General features: G+C 44.4%; 1 protein-coding gene across 1 annotated transcript in view; it reads left to right on the forward strand.

Annotated features, from left to right (window-relative positions):
• Window positions 1-3,352: 3,352 nt before the first annotated feature.
• LOC138249941 (transmembrane emp24 domain-containing protein 11-like) overlaps window positions 3,353-16,269 on the forward strand; it is a 163,389-nt gene continuing 150,472 nt past the window's right edge. Inside the window, exon 1 of the mRNA XM_069204198.1 lies at window positions 3,353-3,523. Within this exon, the coding sequence (XP_069060299.1) occupies window positions 3,394-3,523 (130 nt within the window). The 5' untranslated portion in view covers window positions 3,353-3,393. The remainder of the gene's footprint in view (window positions 3,524-16,269) is intronic.

Raw genomic sequence — 16,269 nt, forward strand, 5'->3', positions numbered from 1 at the left:
ACTGAAGAAAAAGGCCTTGTGCCACTTCTGGATGTAGACGCCATTCGTGATCGACCACGCTTCGTCGGCTGAGTTTGTCTGCTCTGATGTTCAAGGAGCCCACCAGGTGTTGAACCACCAGGGAAATGCCCTGATGTTCCAGCCAAGTCCAGAGGCGAAGAGCCTCTTGACAAAGGGAACACGACCCCACTCTGCCTGGTTTGTTGCAGTACCACATGGCGGTGGTGTCGTCTGTGAACACCTGCACTGCTTTCCCTTTGAGAGAGGGAAGGAATGCTTTTAATGCTAGTTGAATAGCTCAGAGCCCCAGATGATTGATATGGAGTTCCGGTTTCTGCCGGAGACCAGAGGCCTCTGATCTCTGCCTCTCCCATGTGGCCACCCCATCCAAGGAGTGACGCATCTGTCACGACTGTAAGATATGGTTGGGGAAAGGAGAGGGATCTGACTTTGACCCAATCCTGATTCGTTAACCACCACTGCAGGTCTCTTGCAGTTCCTTCCGAGATCTGGACCTTGTCGGAGAGATTCCCCTGATACTGCACCCACTGGAACTTCAGGTCCCACGGCTGAGCCTGCATATGCCATCCGGCCTTTTGAAATGCCCAAAACTGCACTGTATCCAGAACAGCTCTGATGAAAGGGAGCGTCTGAGAAGGAATCAGGTGTCACTTCGGCACATTTATAGTGAACCCCAGCGAATGCAAAAGGCTTGCAGGAGTCTGGAGGTGGGAGATGACTGTCTGGGGTGAGTTCGCTTTCAACAGCCAATCGTCGAGGTAGGGGAAGACTGGGACCCCTAACCTGCACAGATGATCTGCCACCAATACCATCACTTTTGTGAACACGGGGCGCACTTGTAAGGCCAAAAAGAAGCACTGTAAACTGAACGTGCTTGTGACCTACCACAAATTGTAGGTAACATCTGTGGGCCGGCAAGACGGGAATGTGAAAGTATGCGTCTACAAGTCCAATGCTGCCATCCAGTCTCCGTGGTCCAGGGCAGATAGGACCTGAGCCAATGTCAACATTTTGAACTTCTCCTTCTTGAGGAAGAGGTTGAGGGACCGAAGATCTAATATAGGACGAAGGCCTTTGTTCTTTTTCTGCACCAGAAAATAGCAGGAATAGCAACAACGACCTACTTCTGGTAATGGAACCCTCCCTATAGCTCCTTTGGCCAAAAGGGCTTGGACTTCCTCGCGTAGAAGTGCCATATGATCCTTACGATATGAGATTGTATGAAGGTGGCATGGCTGGAGGAGGAGTCTCCAAGGGGAGGGAGTAGCCCCTTCAGACAATCTGGAGAACCCACCTGTCTGAGGTAATGGATTGCCATTGGGGAAGGTAATTGCGAATCCTGCTGTCTACTGGCTCATGTTGTACCTGCAGACTAGGAAGGTTTGGAGGCTGAAGCGGGGGCTGGGGTGGACAGGGTGACCCGCTGGCTCCCTGATTCCCGGGGGCGTGGTATCCCGCGGCCACACCGGGAAAGGTCGCTGTGGCACGATTGGCATCAGGACGGATCCGCAATTGGATCTAGAGGAGCCCTCCGGAGCTGTGGCAGAAGCCGACGACTTCATACCTGAGGGGGCCCCCACCAACTCACCTGTGCGAGAGGGCGTGGAGGGTGGGTTGTCTGCCCAAAAATGAGGTGCATTGCCTCATAAAACTCTTTGAGCTGGGCAGGGGTGGCTCCGGCTCCTGGGAAGTCAGGAAAGCGCGGGCCGACCTAGATGAAGGCTCCGAGGACGGAGGCCTAGAGCATCGATGCTCTTCCTGCACCGCATCATTCGAGCGACGGGGTGAAGTCGAAGAAGGCTTGTCCTTCTTTAACTTCTTTTTCTTATGACCCGAATGTCCTGATGACTTCGAAGAGTGGTAGTGACTCCGTGGCCGATCTCGAGACCTTCCTCTCGAACAAGACCGTGAGCACCACGGAGTCGAGTGTCGGGCCGCCATGAGCTTTAGGGACCGTTCCCTCAAAGCTTTTGGGTTCATGGCCCGACACTCGGAGCACGACTTCGGGTCGTTATCGCACTCCAGGCACCAAAGACACACATGGTGTGGATCCGTCACCTATATCATTCGGTGACTGGAGTCGCAAGGCTTAAAACCGGTCTTGCGGGAAATCCCTCGACGCACCCCCGACCTTGTCAAAAAGAATTCGACAAAAGTGTTGTCGTAGTCAAAAAGTGACTGAGGTAGCTCTCTCTGGATCTGCGCATTGGCTGGCGCGGAAAGAAAAGAACTGATGTCAGTGCACCGGGGTGGCGCCTATATACGACCGCAACATCATTACGTCAAACACAACGCCAACGATGCCTGCGTAGTCGACCAACGCCACCTGACAGCACATAGAGGTACTGCTCGAATAAAAATCTCCAGATCCAGACTGACACCTGGGGAAATTCAAAGGTAAGGAATCTGCAACTAGAAGTCTCTATCAGATGCACAATGTACTTACCCCCTTGTGGCTCTCTTGTATATCCCCGAGAATATACACAGGGTAGATATTTCTTCATGGGTACATGTGGGGGAAAGAAGCATTAGAACTTTTACGTTATTTTCATTCATTTTTCAGATGGAGATACTCCTCCCATACTCTGCCACGGAATACCATTTCCTACACTAGAAACACACAATTTATATGTGTCAGGGTGTCCATGAGCAATTAAAATACTTGCGAATACCCACAAACTTCCACCTGTGTGAGTGCACCTCCACCTCTTGATCCTATCCCATCAATCTCTTTTTTGCACCATTACCACTGAACTAGGACTCCAGAAAGTCCATCATCCTTACATATTTTCCTCAGTTGTAAGTAGAATTTGCATTCATAAAAATCCGCATTTCGTAATTTTAAGAAGCAGAATTTCAAATTTACGGCAGCAAACTGATTTATTTTGCAGAATTCGGTGTGTAAAACCTTTGCAAATCCCGAATAGATTATTCTCCAAATCTACTACAATCAACCAGCCCTGTACTCAAACAGGAAACATAATTACCCCTCTAAAGAGCTGGTATGCATGCAACGGTAAAGAAATGTTGTCAATTATTTGTCTTATCTTGTACTTGGGTTGCTGAAGATCAGTGAATAAGGAAATGGAAAATACATTAGTGGACTTATTTAAGACGGGAGAGTACACAAAGCATAGTTGTTTTTCAAATATATTCCCACCGCAGGCTTCACTTAGGTTCGTCCAGCTTCGTGAGATATATGGCAATTAGTTGCACATGTGCAAGTGCAGGTGTTAATTCTCACAAAGATCAATATTTGAGTACTGTAATCATTAATCCAGGCGCAGAACGAAGGAGTCAGCAGGCCGCACTTCCTTTGCAGCTCATTAACCACAAGAAAGAACTGCAGTAAGTTGAAAGGCTCTTACTGCCATGAAGATTGTGTTAGAAGCGCTTTTTTTGAGCTGCTGCTGTGCTCTCTCGTCTGCCCTGTATTTCCACAGTGGAGAAAGGGAAGAGAAATGCATCATAGAAGACATTCCAAGAGATACTCTGATCACAGGTAGGCAAAGCATTATTAGCATTATTATAAAGGAAAACTCCTTGAAAGGGGGCTTAGGAGAGAATATTTCTATTAATCCAACTAAAAAAGGGTTAATTCATTGAAATCACCGTTTGCGTTCTTGAAGCCCTGTTCATAGTGCATATCGGTCATATGTTAGCAGCAAATGGGATGCAAAATGTGTACGTGTGTCATTTAACGATTGCAAGTATTTTTTATTTTTCTTAGTTGCGTTATTTGCATTGTACTATCCAAGCCATAATAAACATTTCACTGTGCATGTTTCTACAACTTATCTACAGGGTACTCGCGTGGATTTGGTAGAAAGTTCACTCTTTAATTTTTAGCACATGTTCTCAGATTACTGGTAGGCACCATCAGAAAGAAGCCTAGCTCTACTTGTTCCAACACAGAAGACCAACTTTCTCCTCATTCCTTCCCTGTTTGATGTGCATGGTAAGAAATAGTCAATTCCCCACTAAACACCTCTGTTGCCCCCCAGCTTGGTATGGACTATATCAAGTTTAACAGGTGGAGGATACATGTAAGCAATCTTTCTGTAAGTTGTATTTCAAACTGTAAGGTAACTTTACAGGCGAGTGCAGTCTATTTAGCATCCTTCATTATGAATTGCAGTTCTGCTTTTTGGAAACAATAGGAGCAAGTTGAAAAATGTAGGCTATTTAGTTTCAAAATACACATTGCCACATTTCATTGACGAGATTGTTCTCTATCAAGTAACCATTTTATTTACAGATTGATCCAACCATTTCATGTGATCGGACACAGAGCACAATTTGCTTGTTAGGAAATGCCACAACAGTTAGGCCTCAGATAAAGCAGAACAGTCTGTTTGTTATTAAAGATAGATCCTACGTTAGGAAGCTTGCCAGCTAAGGACGCACCCACATGCTAACAGACTGTTACTTGAAGACTCCTTCATCAAGGAGATGGTCATGTCTCCATTTTCACCTCTACTGATACATGCAGTTTTCTGTACAAAGGATATTTGGACCTAGAGTTTTTGTCAGAGACAGCCTTCTCCCAGTCGCTACTCCCCAGGAGGAAGCCAGAAGTATAAAAGATCCTTTGGAAATCAAGAGGAATTCAAGCCGAAATTCTGTCCTCTCTGAGGCAAAAGTTTCTTCTACCGAGGCCATTGTCAAAGATTAAGCCAAATTTCAGGTAAGCATTTTCAATTCTGGCCTAACATATTTCCTTCCCACTTGGCAGAGCATTACAGCAGGCCCTTTGGTTTTTACAAATAGTAGAGTCATTATAGAGCTCTACAAATAATCTTTTCAGTCAGTAAGTGGGCCGGAGGCAGTGAGGCATTAAACATATTTAGGTTAAAAGGATGCTATAGTTAGGTAACAAAGTTAGCCATGGTGTTATGTTTTAAACTTGAAAAATCACTGAAATTCGCCAGTTATAGTTCAGTGAGCTAACTATAACTTGTGCCCACACCATGCACTACACAAGACCTCACATATTACATCACCAATGACATAACTAATAACATCACTGATGATATCTGTAATGACGTAATTGAGGACAACACTGCGCATGGCGGGGGCACACTTTACCTGAATTAACAGGACCGCGGGGAGAGCCTCAAGGCCCCGTGATCCTAGCCAGCTCCCCACACCTTGTGGAAGCCGGCATTGCGCCTACAAGCAGGTAGCTGCTTTTAATAGCAGCACCCTGCTTGCGGGAGCAATGATTTTATCTGTCTTACCTGCTTGCATATTTGAGTGCAGGGAAGACAGATGAAAACTCAGTTTTTTGACTGCTGGAGCTGTTTGACAGCTCCCACTGTTAGAAAGCGGATTTTGTTTGAATTTCTTTGGTGGAAGCTTTTAGCTCCCACCAAGCAAAAGCAAACAGCTATGTCCCGGGGGTGGGCACCCGAGGACATAACGGGAGCCAGCCCGGGAGGTGGCGGTCTTCAGGGTCATCAGAGGCTCCTCGAGGGGGCCGTGAGATGACGATCCTGCATGCAGATGCATGTGGAGCTGCAGCCAGGCTGTCCACCTGTCGGAGTGCAGTGGCACTGCCCCCTCCTTCTCCACCCTCCAGAGGCCCCATGATGGGGTCCGGGGCCCCCCTACTTCCTCTTCGGCTAGATGTCATCTTGGTGGGGGCGCAATGGCATATCTGGCTTGCCTTCTGTGTGGGAACCCGGGAAGGGGTCCTGGACCCCTTTCAACACCATTATGGGGGGCACAATGGCAACCCCTGACTTTACTTCTCTGCGGGGCCCCGGGATGGGGTCTGGGACCCCTTCCTGCCATTTTCACGGGAGGGGGGAAGTGACAGTGTCCCCTGAATTTGCTTCGGGCTGCAGTCCGGCCCACATCTTCGTAGGGACCGTGATGACGCTCCCCATCTTTGCTTCTTTGTGGGGCCCCCAGATGGGGTCTGGGGCCCCTCTCTCATCTTCGAGGGAGCGCAACGGTGTTCCCTCATGGCCACAAGCTTCGCCAGGGATGTGCAACGGTGCTCCCCGGCTCCACTGTCCTTCGGGGCAGCCCCCCAGGACTTGGCACCATCCCAGGGCAACATCGGCAGCAGAGCCCCACGCATTTCACCACTAGTCCTCCCCAGGGGTCAAAGGTTATGTACTTTCCTCTGGGGATATCTCAGGACCCCTTGGGCCGATTTGGGTGATCTTAGTGTCCTTTCACTCCTGGAGGAGAGCCCTTGCCACCAAGAGCACATTCCTTAGGCCTCCTGGCCTAGAAGGTTCTCAAACTGGTAGTGAGCCAGTCCCACTGACTCCCTGCGCCGGCCTTTCCTCTGGGTGCCTTCCTCTCTTCTGGGCAGTGGCCTCTCCTTGCGCCCGGGCCCAGTCTGTCCCCCAACTGGACCTCAGGGGATGTAAGGGGGCCAGCTCACCTGGCCCTGCAGTGTGCCCCACTGGGTCTGAAGTCAATCAGGGGCAAAGTTCCTGTACCAGTGGGCAGTCAGGGAGTTCTTCCTTCCAGTTGTTCATGATGCTCGTCTTCAGTCCCAGCATCCGGCAGAGAAACACAGCCAAAAGAGAGAGCCCTCGCCTGTGCAAGTGGGGGCGGAAGTGACAAGAAGGGCTGCACCTCTGGCCTACCCAGGTGTGCTACATCACTTTTCCGTCCCACCCTTGCTAAAGATGTAGCTCCCTCTCTGTGAGAGCAATTGTTTCCTCTGTTTTCCTCCAGATGCATGGAGGGAAACAGAAAAGTACTTTTTGCCTAGGCGGAGTCCCTATGCTACCACAGCACCAGAGCCTATCGGTCAGGGTGATCCTACCCAGCCCCTTTTCTTATTTTTTTTTCTTTTTTTCTAGAATTCGGCTGAAACCGAGTCCCAAGATGGCTGCCAACATTTCCTGGCTGAAGTGCTGGCAGCCAATCAGATCTCTTCAGATCTCAGCACAAGCTTGTTATTTTTCACAAACCCTTTGCACCTCTAGATATCTATATTTATTTATCTTTTAATATTTCAGAAACTACTGAATGAATTTACACCAAACAACAAAAAGGTTTCTTTCTGGACCAAAAGCTACCTTTCTGCCAAATTTCGTGTAATTCCTTCCAGTAGTTCAGGCTGTAGTCCTGTTAAGAATCCCTATGGGAATAATGGAAAACACACTTTTTTGACCCCCACTTTCTTCTCACCCCCCGCTTGACAGATCACGCCAAAACTTCCCATGTACACCAAACTTTCTGGGAACACCTTTTGTGGAAAGTTTTGTGAAGATTCGTGAAACGGAGCCAAAGATATAGGTAAGTCAAAAAATGCTTTTTCTATGGAAACATGGTTTTTACTATAACTACTTACTGGCGTCAGCCAGTAGGATATATATATGTGTATATATATATAAATATATATATACACACACACGTAAATATATAGATATATATATATGTATATATTTATCATATATAACCTAGTGGTGGTCGATTACGATCTATAAGGATGGGATACCTGTCACAAACATGACGGCTAACCCGTCCGCAGTTTTACAAGTTAATTATATCCTATGCAACTAGTAATATTGCAGATCTCATCCACTAAGATTGTAATCAGGCCCTCAGGTTCTACAGAAAAATCATTTTTTGCTTATTTTGGTAATAAGCTTGGTGCCACAAAAGTTTCCCCCAAAAAATGCTCCACTCATTTCAGGGTCTGTCTGGAAAGTTTCGGGGTGATCTGTCAAGCGGGGGCAGAGAAAAGTGGGGGGGCCCAAAACGCTTTTTCCCCATGCATTTTTTTGTAGGGATTTCGAATAGCAGTAGCGCCTGAATGGATGGAATTACACCAAATTTGGCAGAATGGTAGATCTTGATTCAGAAAGCGCCCTTTTTGTTATTGGGTGTAAATCCGTTCAGTCGTTTTTGAGAAATTAAAGACCCTCCTGATCTCGTGCTGGGATCTGATTGGCTGCCAACACTTCAGCAAGGAATTATTGGCAGCCAAGTTGGGACTTGGCTGAGTCCCAGAAAAAATAATGAAAAAAAATAAAAGGGGCCAGGGTAGGGACACCCTGACCCCTTAGCTCTGGTGCCGGGGTCCCAGAGGGATCCCTCTAGAACAAAAAGACATTTTTGAAAAAAAGTTTGGCAGGAGCCACGACAGATCTTTGAAATCAATGTGGGGGCATCTGGCCCCCCTGCAGCCCCAGGGACCACCACCTCCCAGGGGCTAATTTTAAAACAGATAGGGGGTCCGTTGCGGACCCCTGGGCGCTGGGGACCACCACCTCCCTGGGGCTATTGATGTTGAAGGCAGGCCACACTGCCCCCACCCCCACAGAGCCACTGATGGCCCTGCAGACTGCCACCCCTCCTGCTATGTCCCTGGGTGTCCACCCTAGGGACACAGCTGTAAGTTCTGACTTGGAGGAGCTTTGACAGCTCCCGCCAAGTCAGAGCAAACACTTGCTCGCTGTGAGAGAGAGCTGTCAAACAGATCTCCCTCACTGTGAGTGGAGGTTTCCTCTGTTTCCCTGCCCGAGGAGATGCAGTCAGGGAAACAGAGGAAACATTTGCTCTCACAGACAGGGAGCTGCATCTTACGCAGCTCCCTCTCTGTGACAGCAGTGCCGGATCCCACAGGAGGTGAGGCGGCAGCTGGGACCGTGGAGCCTTCAGGCTCCCCCCGCAGACACCAACATTGTGACTGGGTGCCCTGAAGGGCCCCAGGTCACATGGCCAATCCCCAGGGGATGGGATCCCCAGGGCTGAGATTGGCCTGGGGAAGGCCAACCCTCGCTGTGCATGGCCAAAGGCCGTGCGCAGTGCAGGGTTGGGTGGTTATAGGGGTTGGCTGCAGGGCCTGCCCACAGGCAACGCTCTGTGCCAACCACCACCATGCACATCCAAGAGCCTTACACAACAGTGATTGGATTAATGTATAGTAATGAAAATTACTATACGTTTAAAAAACATAGAAATTCATTGAAAAAAATAAAGGTTACAGTGATGTTATAGTTAGGAAATATATATATATATTTTTAAAACATAGAAATTCAGTTAAAAAACTAAAGGTTACAGGGACGTCATAGTTAGGCTCACATTTTAAACATACCACACCATAGAAATTCACCTGTTATAATTAGAGTTATCTCAAGTAACTATAACTTGTGCACCAAGGTAATAATTTGCACCCTCACCACGCCCTGCTAATTACCCCACAATTTACGGCACTCATGACATCTTTGATAACATCATTGATAATTTCAATGTAATATTTGCAGTAAGGTTTTTGACGAAAAAACTGCATGGCAGGGGTGCGTAATTGGAGATATGTACATGGTAGAAGCAGAAGCGCTGAATGAAGCAGCACCCCTGACGTTCAGGCAGCATGCCTGCATCCACACCGAGAAAGCAGACTGATGGCTGGCATGCCCTGCGGATCCCTTTATGAACTTGACCCGAGGTAGGGGTATTGTAGAGGGAGTTGGAGGACTTCCTCGCACCGCCGTATTGCCCTGGGGTATAGCTAATTTTCGGAACAGCGGGAGTCAGTGTGAACTACATTCACATATATTAAAGAGAATGGTTGTGTGGCAACTGAGAAATCAAGGTGCATATTTATGAAAAGTGGTGCTGCACCTAGTGCAGCGCCACTTTTCTTGCACCCCTTCGCACTCCCCCTTACGCCACCATGTGTGCGACATATTTAATATATGGTGCAGTATGGCGGTAGTTAGGGAACTAGTGTCAGAATTGTTTACACTAGTTCGGTGCTTTGCAAGATTAGCGTCAAAACCGTTGACACTAATCCTGCAAAAGACCCAGAGATCCACTGTAACCAATGGAAGCCTCCTCTGAATGCCTGCATTAAAAGGGCTGAAAAAAAATAATGCAAAGAAATCTTTTAGATTTCTTTGCTCCATTTTTTTGGCCCTCCTAACAGAGGAACACCCCCTTTGCAAACAATATGCCTGGTGCAGGCATAATGTGGCGGAAAGGGTTACAAAATGGCGCAATGCATGCATTGCGCCACTTTGTAAATATGGCGTGGCGTTTTTGACCAGCTAACACCACATTAGCATCAAGAAAATTATGCTGATGTTTTGTTAGAATGGCGCAAGGCCCTCATAAATCTGTGCCTAAGTGTGCAATTGGATTATCGGCTATGAACAAGGAGGAATGCACAGAGAGAGAGCGGGCAGCACTGGAGTTATTTACAGAAAGTGGGGGAGTGAGTTCACTGAGTAGTAGCTCCAGTGCAGCAGGAGGCATGTTGTAGCTGAAGAGTCATGTTCAATTGAGCTTAGCATTGGCATTCGGCGCGGGAGGCAAGATCTTGGTGCAAACAGGCCTGTTCGTTTTCTTCTAGGAGGAGCTCAACTGATTCCACACCAAGGGTCCAGGACCTGAGGGGCTCCTCTTGAGGATCAGGAACTCACTCTAGCAGAGGTTGGGCCTCAGGCAGGTCCAACTGCAGGTCCAGTAAAGCAAGTCAGCTGGGCAGTTGCAGTGATGCCTCCGGAGCTTGTTAGGTACCTGTAGCTCAGCACAGGAGGTCAGTCAGTTAACCCTTGAGTCACTTCAGCCTAGGATGAAGGGTACAGGTCCAGTCTTCCTTATCAGGTAGTAGTGGATAGTAGTGGAGGACTCAAGCAGCAGGGTAGTCCTCTGACAGCATAGCAGTCCTTCTGTAGTATCCACAGGTCAAAGAGTATAATGTGCAGTGGGACTGGGTCCTCTGTTTATACCTGGTGCCTGCTTTGAAGTGGAAAAAACATCTGCAGTCTTTCCCCTACAGAAGTGCCTGTAATTTCCCATCTCATTGTCCTGGTCCCATTCTGTCTGCAGGTATAATAGGCTGTCTGGGACGAATACACACAAGCCAACTGCCAACTACCCCTAGTCATGTGACCATGGAAACAGGCTGCAAGCACCAAATGGTTAGAACAACAAAATGCAAACATTCTAGAAGTGGAATTTTCAGATTTGTGACTTAAATTCGGACTTTAAAGAGGATTTTAAATTACAATTCCTCAGACATCAAACATGACATTCCAACTTGCACTCAGGGAAAAGTTATCACTTATTAAAAAAATGTAAAAAAGTAACCCAATATTATACTAGGGGAGAGGTAGGCATCACAGTAGCGAAAAATAAATTTAGGAGTTTATTTACTACCAGGACACGTAAAACTTAAAAATACTTGTCCAACTTTTGAATTACAATGCAACCAGCCCTACTGGCTGGTTAAGGCGTACCCTATGTGTGACTATATATGTGTATGTGTGTGTGTGTGTGTATTAAAGAGGGAGTTTTAGGCTTAGCAAAGGGGTTATTTTGCCAAGTCAAACTGGCAGTTTAATACTCCATATAGACTGCAATGGCAGGCCTGAGATATGTTTTAAAGTGCTACTTAAGTGAGTTGCATAATTAGTGATGCAATCCACTTAGATAACAATTACAAACTTGGCCACCGGGGGAAGTATATGCCTTGACTTCCACAGCAATTCTAAATTCTAGAAAATCCTTTTTGTCTAGGTATTGTATCCTTAAATTAGTTCATATTTTTTATTTCTTTGAAGCCATTTCATCTTTTTCATTCAAAACAGGTTTATAAATTGCTAAAACTTAAACATTTAAATTTAGAGGTGCTCCTACAGTGACCGGGCAGTGAAAGTGAGTAATGTGATACTTAAAGTGCCAAAGTGTTATATACAATGCACACAAAATGTGGTTAAAAGCAAAGGAGAGCAGTGATCTTCAAAAGGACCCCTTTATTCCAGGTGTCTTGAAGTCACCTTATATTAATCCACATCTAATTTTGTCGACGTTTCGACCCTATGTAAAGACACAAATCAGTAACAGGTCATCTTCAGGACTGAAAACTTCTTTATGCCGGTAGCACCTAAATGTAAATGAAATAAACATTTCTTTAATAATCTTTTCATGAAGGATCTAGTCCTCATTTGAATCTCTTCTTATTGAATGGTAACTACAAATAGAGGCCAATTAGAGTATCTTGAAAAAAGTCTTGAGAAGATTTTATCTCAGAGAAAAAAAATGGAATAATTCCAATAGCCTCGGAGTTCAAATTTGGGAAAAATAGAAATGGTCCAGAGAATACACATCAGATCCCTGTGCTTTATTTTTTTAAGAGTTTAAAGCATTTCTAATTTTTTCCATAGAAATATCTGCTTCTAAGGATGGCAAATCAATATCAGTGGGGGAAAAAAAGTTTTTGTATTGATGAAAAATGATCTATGAAACTTGGTTCATTCGGTCTGAATAATTTCTGGAGTATGAAAAGATTCATAAAAATAATTATTTTTGTCCTTTCCCTTTTTACTTTAAAAAAACTGGCCAATAATCTTTCAGATTTGTTCTGCCCCCTACAGTATCTTAATAGAAACGAAGGAGCAAGTTCAATAGAACATTGATTAAGTGGGAATTCTGCCTGGACCAATTTAACTAGATAATTCTTAGAATCATAGGTATAATTTAAATGTTCTTACACTTTACTATTCTGGGTAACACATTTTTAATTGTTTAGCAGATAGTTTATTTTTGTGAGAATAAAAGGTTATAACAAAATCCCTAGACAAAGCTTTGATGGCATCCCAGGTCATGGCAACAGAAGATACATGGTTTTAATAATTACAAAAAAATCCTTTGCAAATAGCTGGAAGGAATCTATAAATTTAGAACCCTGCAGAAGAGCAATGTTAAATCTCCAGCGATCCCATGTGCTGAAACAGGGACATTGTCAAGAGTAGTAAGAAAAGGGGCACAGTCTGACATTAGGATTGTGCTAATCTCTTTATTAATAATCTTCTGTGTTAATTTTTTACACAAAAATATGCTATCAATTCCTAACTGTGATTCAGATACAGCTAGAAAAGGAAGTATATTCTCTTGTGTTAGGATTACAGAGTCTCAATGCGTCTACTAAAGACAAATAGCGGGTTTGAACTGTTTTTGCACTTTGTTTGGTATATATTTCACAGAGGAAGTCCTAACAATAAAGGTGTCTAAACCTTCATTGCAGTCTCAACTGATAATTAAATATTCATCAGTACAAATCATCAGCTGGCTAGTAACATCAATCCAAAAAGTAGTATGATGCGTGGGTCGACTGATTTACGAAGTTGCGAGAGCTATTTTGTTAATGGAAAGGTTCACACAAATCCATTTCTCCTCACTATTTTTTTATTGTGAATGAATAATTAAACCCAAATTTAGTTTTTTTATTGTCCAAAATGAAAACACCATGTTTCTTCTTGACTGCAGGTGAGGAAGACACACTTCCAAACCAATTTAATTTGTTTTAAACAATTCACTCTAGAAAGTTGTGTTTCTTGTAGTAAGGCAGTATGTGTACTGAGTACAATAGAACACTTCGCTGTTTAATAGGTGAACCAAGCCCTTTTATATTCCAAGATACTAAATTTACTTCCATAGAAGTATATTATTTAAGAGATGTGAACACATACTCACACAGCAAGGAGTGGTAGATATGAATGAGAAGAAACTAAATAAAGACACTTTCAATGTAGAATCCTAAAGGGGACAAAGAAAAGAAAAGACAGCAAAGAAGAAATTAAAGAAATAAAAGGAACATATCTTCATAAATCACAGAAAATTGGGGATGGTGGAGTCACAAAATTCAACTTCAAACTGAAAGGATCAGGAGATGCAAACATTATGATTCAGGGTGGACTGCGACAAGAACCATATAAAAAGGTGACCTAAAGGAAGAAAAATAAAACAGTAATTTAAGAATTTCCACCAATGAAAACATAAAAAATTGTATAAGACTGTAGGAAGCGTAATATAGCCTTAGAACCCGCCGTAGCGGGCTCTACCGGCTATTAAAGGCCCGCTCCCCGCGTTAAATGCCCGAGCTGAAGGCGAGGGCATTTAACAAGGGAGAGGGACTTTAATAGCCGGTAGAGCCCGCTACGGCGGGTTCTAAGGCTATTAGAACATTCTGCCACACAGGGCAGAATGTTCTATTAAAAAAAAAAATGTTCACGGAGCCCGAGGGGATTAAAATCCCCTCGGGCTCCGTGAGGCTTTGTTCACAGCTGTTGCTGTGAACAAAGCGAACATTGGAATGTTGGCGCTGCGGGCTTTTACCGGCCAGTAAAAGCCTGCAGCACTCCATTGTTTTCAATGGAGCCCCGGCATTCCAATGTTCTAATAAGAATTAGAATAATCACAACAATAATAATACAGAACAACTTTATAAAAGAATGTTTTAAGTAAGAGTAAATCTTGAAGTTTCCATGTCTATTCCAGTACACTCACCCAGAAAACACTGAGATTGAGTTAGGTCTTTATAAGTAGATGTTTTATTTTTATAAATCACTATAAAGCTACATTAATTAATTAGCCCAAATCTTGCATTAAGAGATCTGAGTTGAGGGTGCATGTCCAAAATCCTTTTCAACGATCCACAAACTCCTAAATGTTCTGGTACACCATATGTCATTAATGTATTTTGCTTACTCTGGTTTTCAAGGTCTTCTGCATGCTTCTGAAGAGCAGAGACTTTTTTTAAAAGTACGTCTATCTAACCTGTTGAATCCTGAAGATCACGAACACTTTGTTTAACTTCAAATATTCTTATCCATGAAGGACTATTTGTCATTCAGATTTTTGATTATTTTTTTGTCCTCCATAAAGCTCTTATTTGCTCTAAAGAACGTGTTACTTATCTGTAACTCGCATTCTCCAGTATTAGTATCTTTCATAGATTCACATGCTTGAATCATTCCCCTTCGTCGAAGTGGGAGTCCCATGGTATCACAGTATCCAGTAGAACAGTCTGTAAAGGGAATGCAAGACTTAGCTTAATAGTCTAACTATGTCCATTTTTTAAAAAAGGACCAAAGTTGAACTATGACCAATCATATGCCAGCACCCTTAGAACACTCCCAACAGAGGCATCTTCCCTCAGATTTTCCAAGCACTAGTGAGACCTAACTGGCCAAGAAAGACAGCCTCTAAGGGGTTGCGGGTAGGTCGCATGTGAATCTATGAAAGATACCATTACTGGAGAACAGGAGTTACAGGTCAGTAACAAGTTCTTTCTCCAGCATTGGGGTATCTTTCATAGATTTACATGCTTGAATCAGAATAGTTAGCAGTGTAATACATTAGCAATAAAATACACAAGATTATGACAGTGGATGGTGAGTACAACATTATACATTGTATGGTAACAGGCTCACAGTATTGAAAAAGATGTTGAAGTACTGCTTGACCCACAGCTGTATCAGTGCTCTGTGCCGAATCCAGAGAGTAGTGCTGGGTGAAAGTGTGCTTGCTCTTCCAGGTTGCAGCATGGCTTATACATTTGATGGGCACTCCAGCAAATAAAGCTGCTGTTGCAGAAACTGCTCTCATATGGTATGCTTTAGTCTTTTGTCTTAAAGGCCTGCCTGCCTTAGAATAGCAGAACTGAATGACTGATGAAATCCATCTTGCTATGGTGGGCTTGGAGAAGGGTCCGCCTTAGTTATTGCTGTCATAAACCACACAAAAAAATTGGTCAGTAGTATGAATATGCTTTGTGTCATGTAAGTAAAACTTTAAACATCTCGAGACATCAAGAGTATGAAGACCTGATTTCGATGGTGTTTGAGGATTGGGAAAGAAAGTCTTAAGCATAACCAGTTGATTTAGATGACAATCAGTGGGGACCTTTGGTATGAACTTGGAATTAGTCTGAAGAATTACCAAGGTGTCTTTCAATTGTAAGAAAGGTTCCTTAATAGTGAACACTTGGAGTTGGCTTACTCTTCTAGTGGAGGCACTTTCCAAGTAACAAAATTTAGTTCAGCCCCATGGAAGGGCTCAAATGGACTTTTAATCAGTTGGGATAGCATGGTGTTAAGCTGGCATGCAGGTGGCATTGACTTTATTGGCAGATATGCTCTGAAGAGTCCTTTAAGGAATTGGATGATTATTCTGTGCAACGAGAAGGAAGGAGTTCCCAACGTTTACCTGTACTTGGAAACAGCAGCCAGATGCACTTTGACAGAGGAATGTGCAAGACCGGATTTGGCTAGAGAGAGCAAATAGAGCAACGCCTGCTTGGGAGGGGATGTGATAGGATGTACTTTACATTTCTCACACAAAAGACAAAATAGTTTCCATTTAAAGCGATATGCCTTGTTGGTAGTACCATCTCTGGCTTTTGCAAGAATACTCCTCCAATCATCTGGATTGGCTAGGTGCTGAAACTCATGGTGCTCAGGAGCCAAGTTGATAAATGCAGAGAAAATC

This window comes from Pleurodeles waltl, chromosome 1_2 (assembly GCF_031143425.1).
Source record: "Pleurodeles waltl isolate 20211129_DDA chromosome 1_2, aPleWal1.hap1.20221129, whole genome shotgun sequence".
Lineage (NCBI taxonomy): Eukaryota > Metazoa > Chordata > Amphibia > Caudata > Salamandridae > Pleurodeles > Pleurodeles waltl.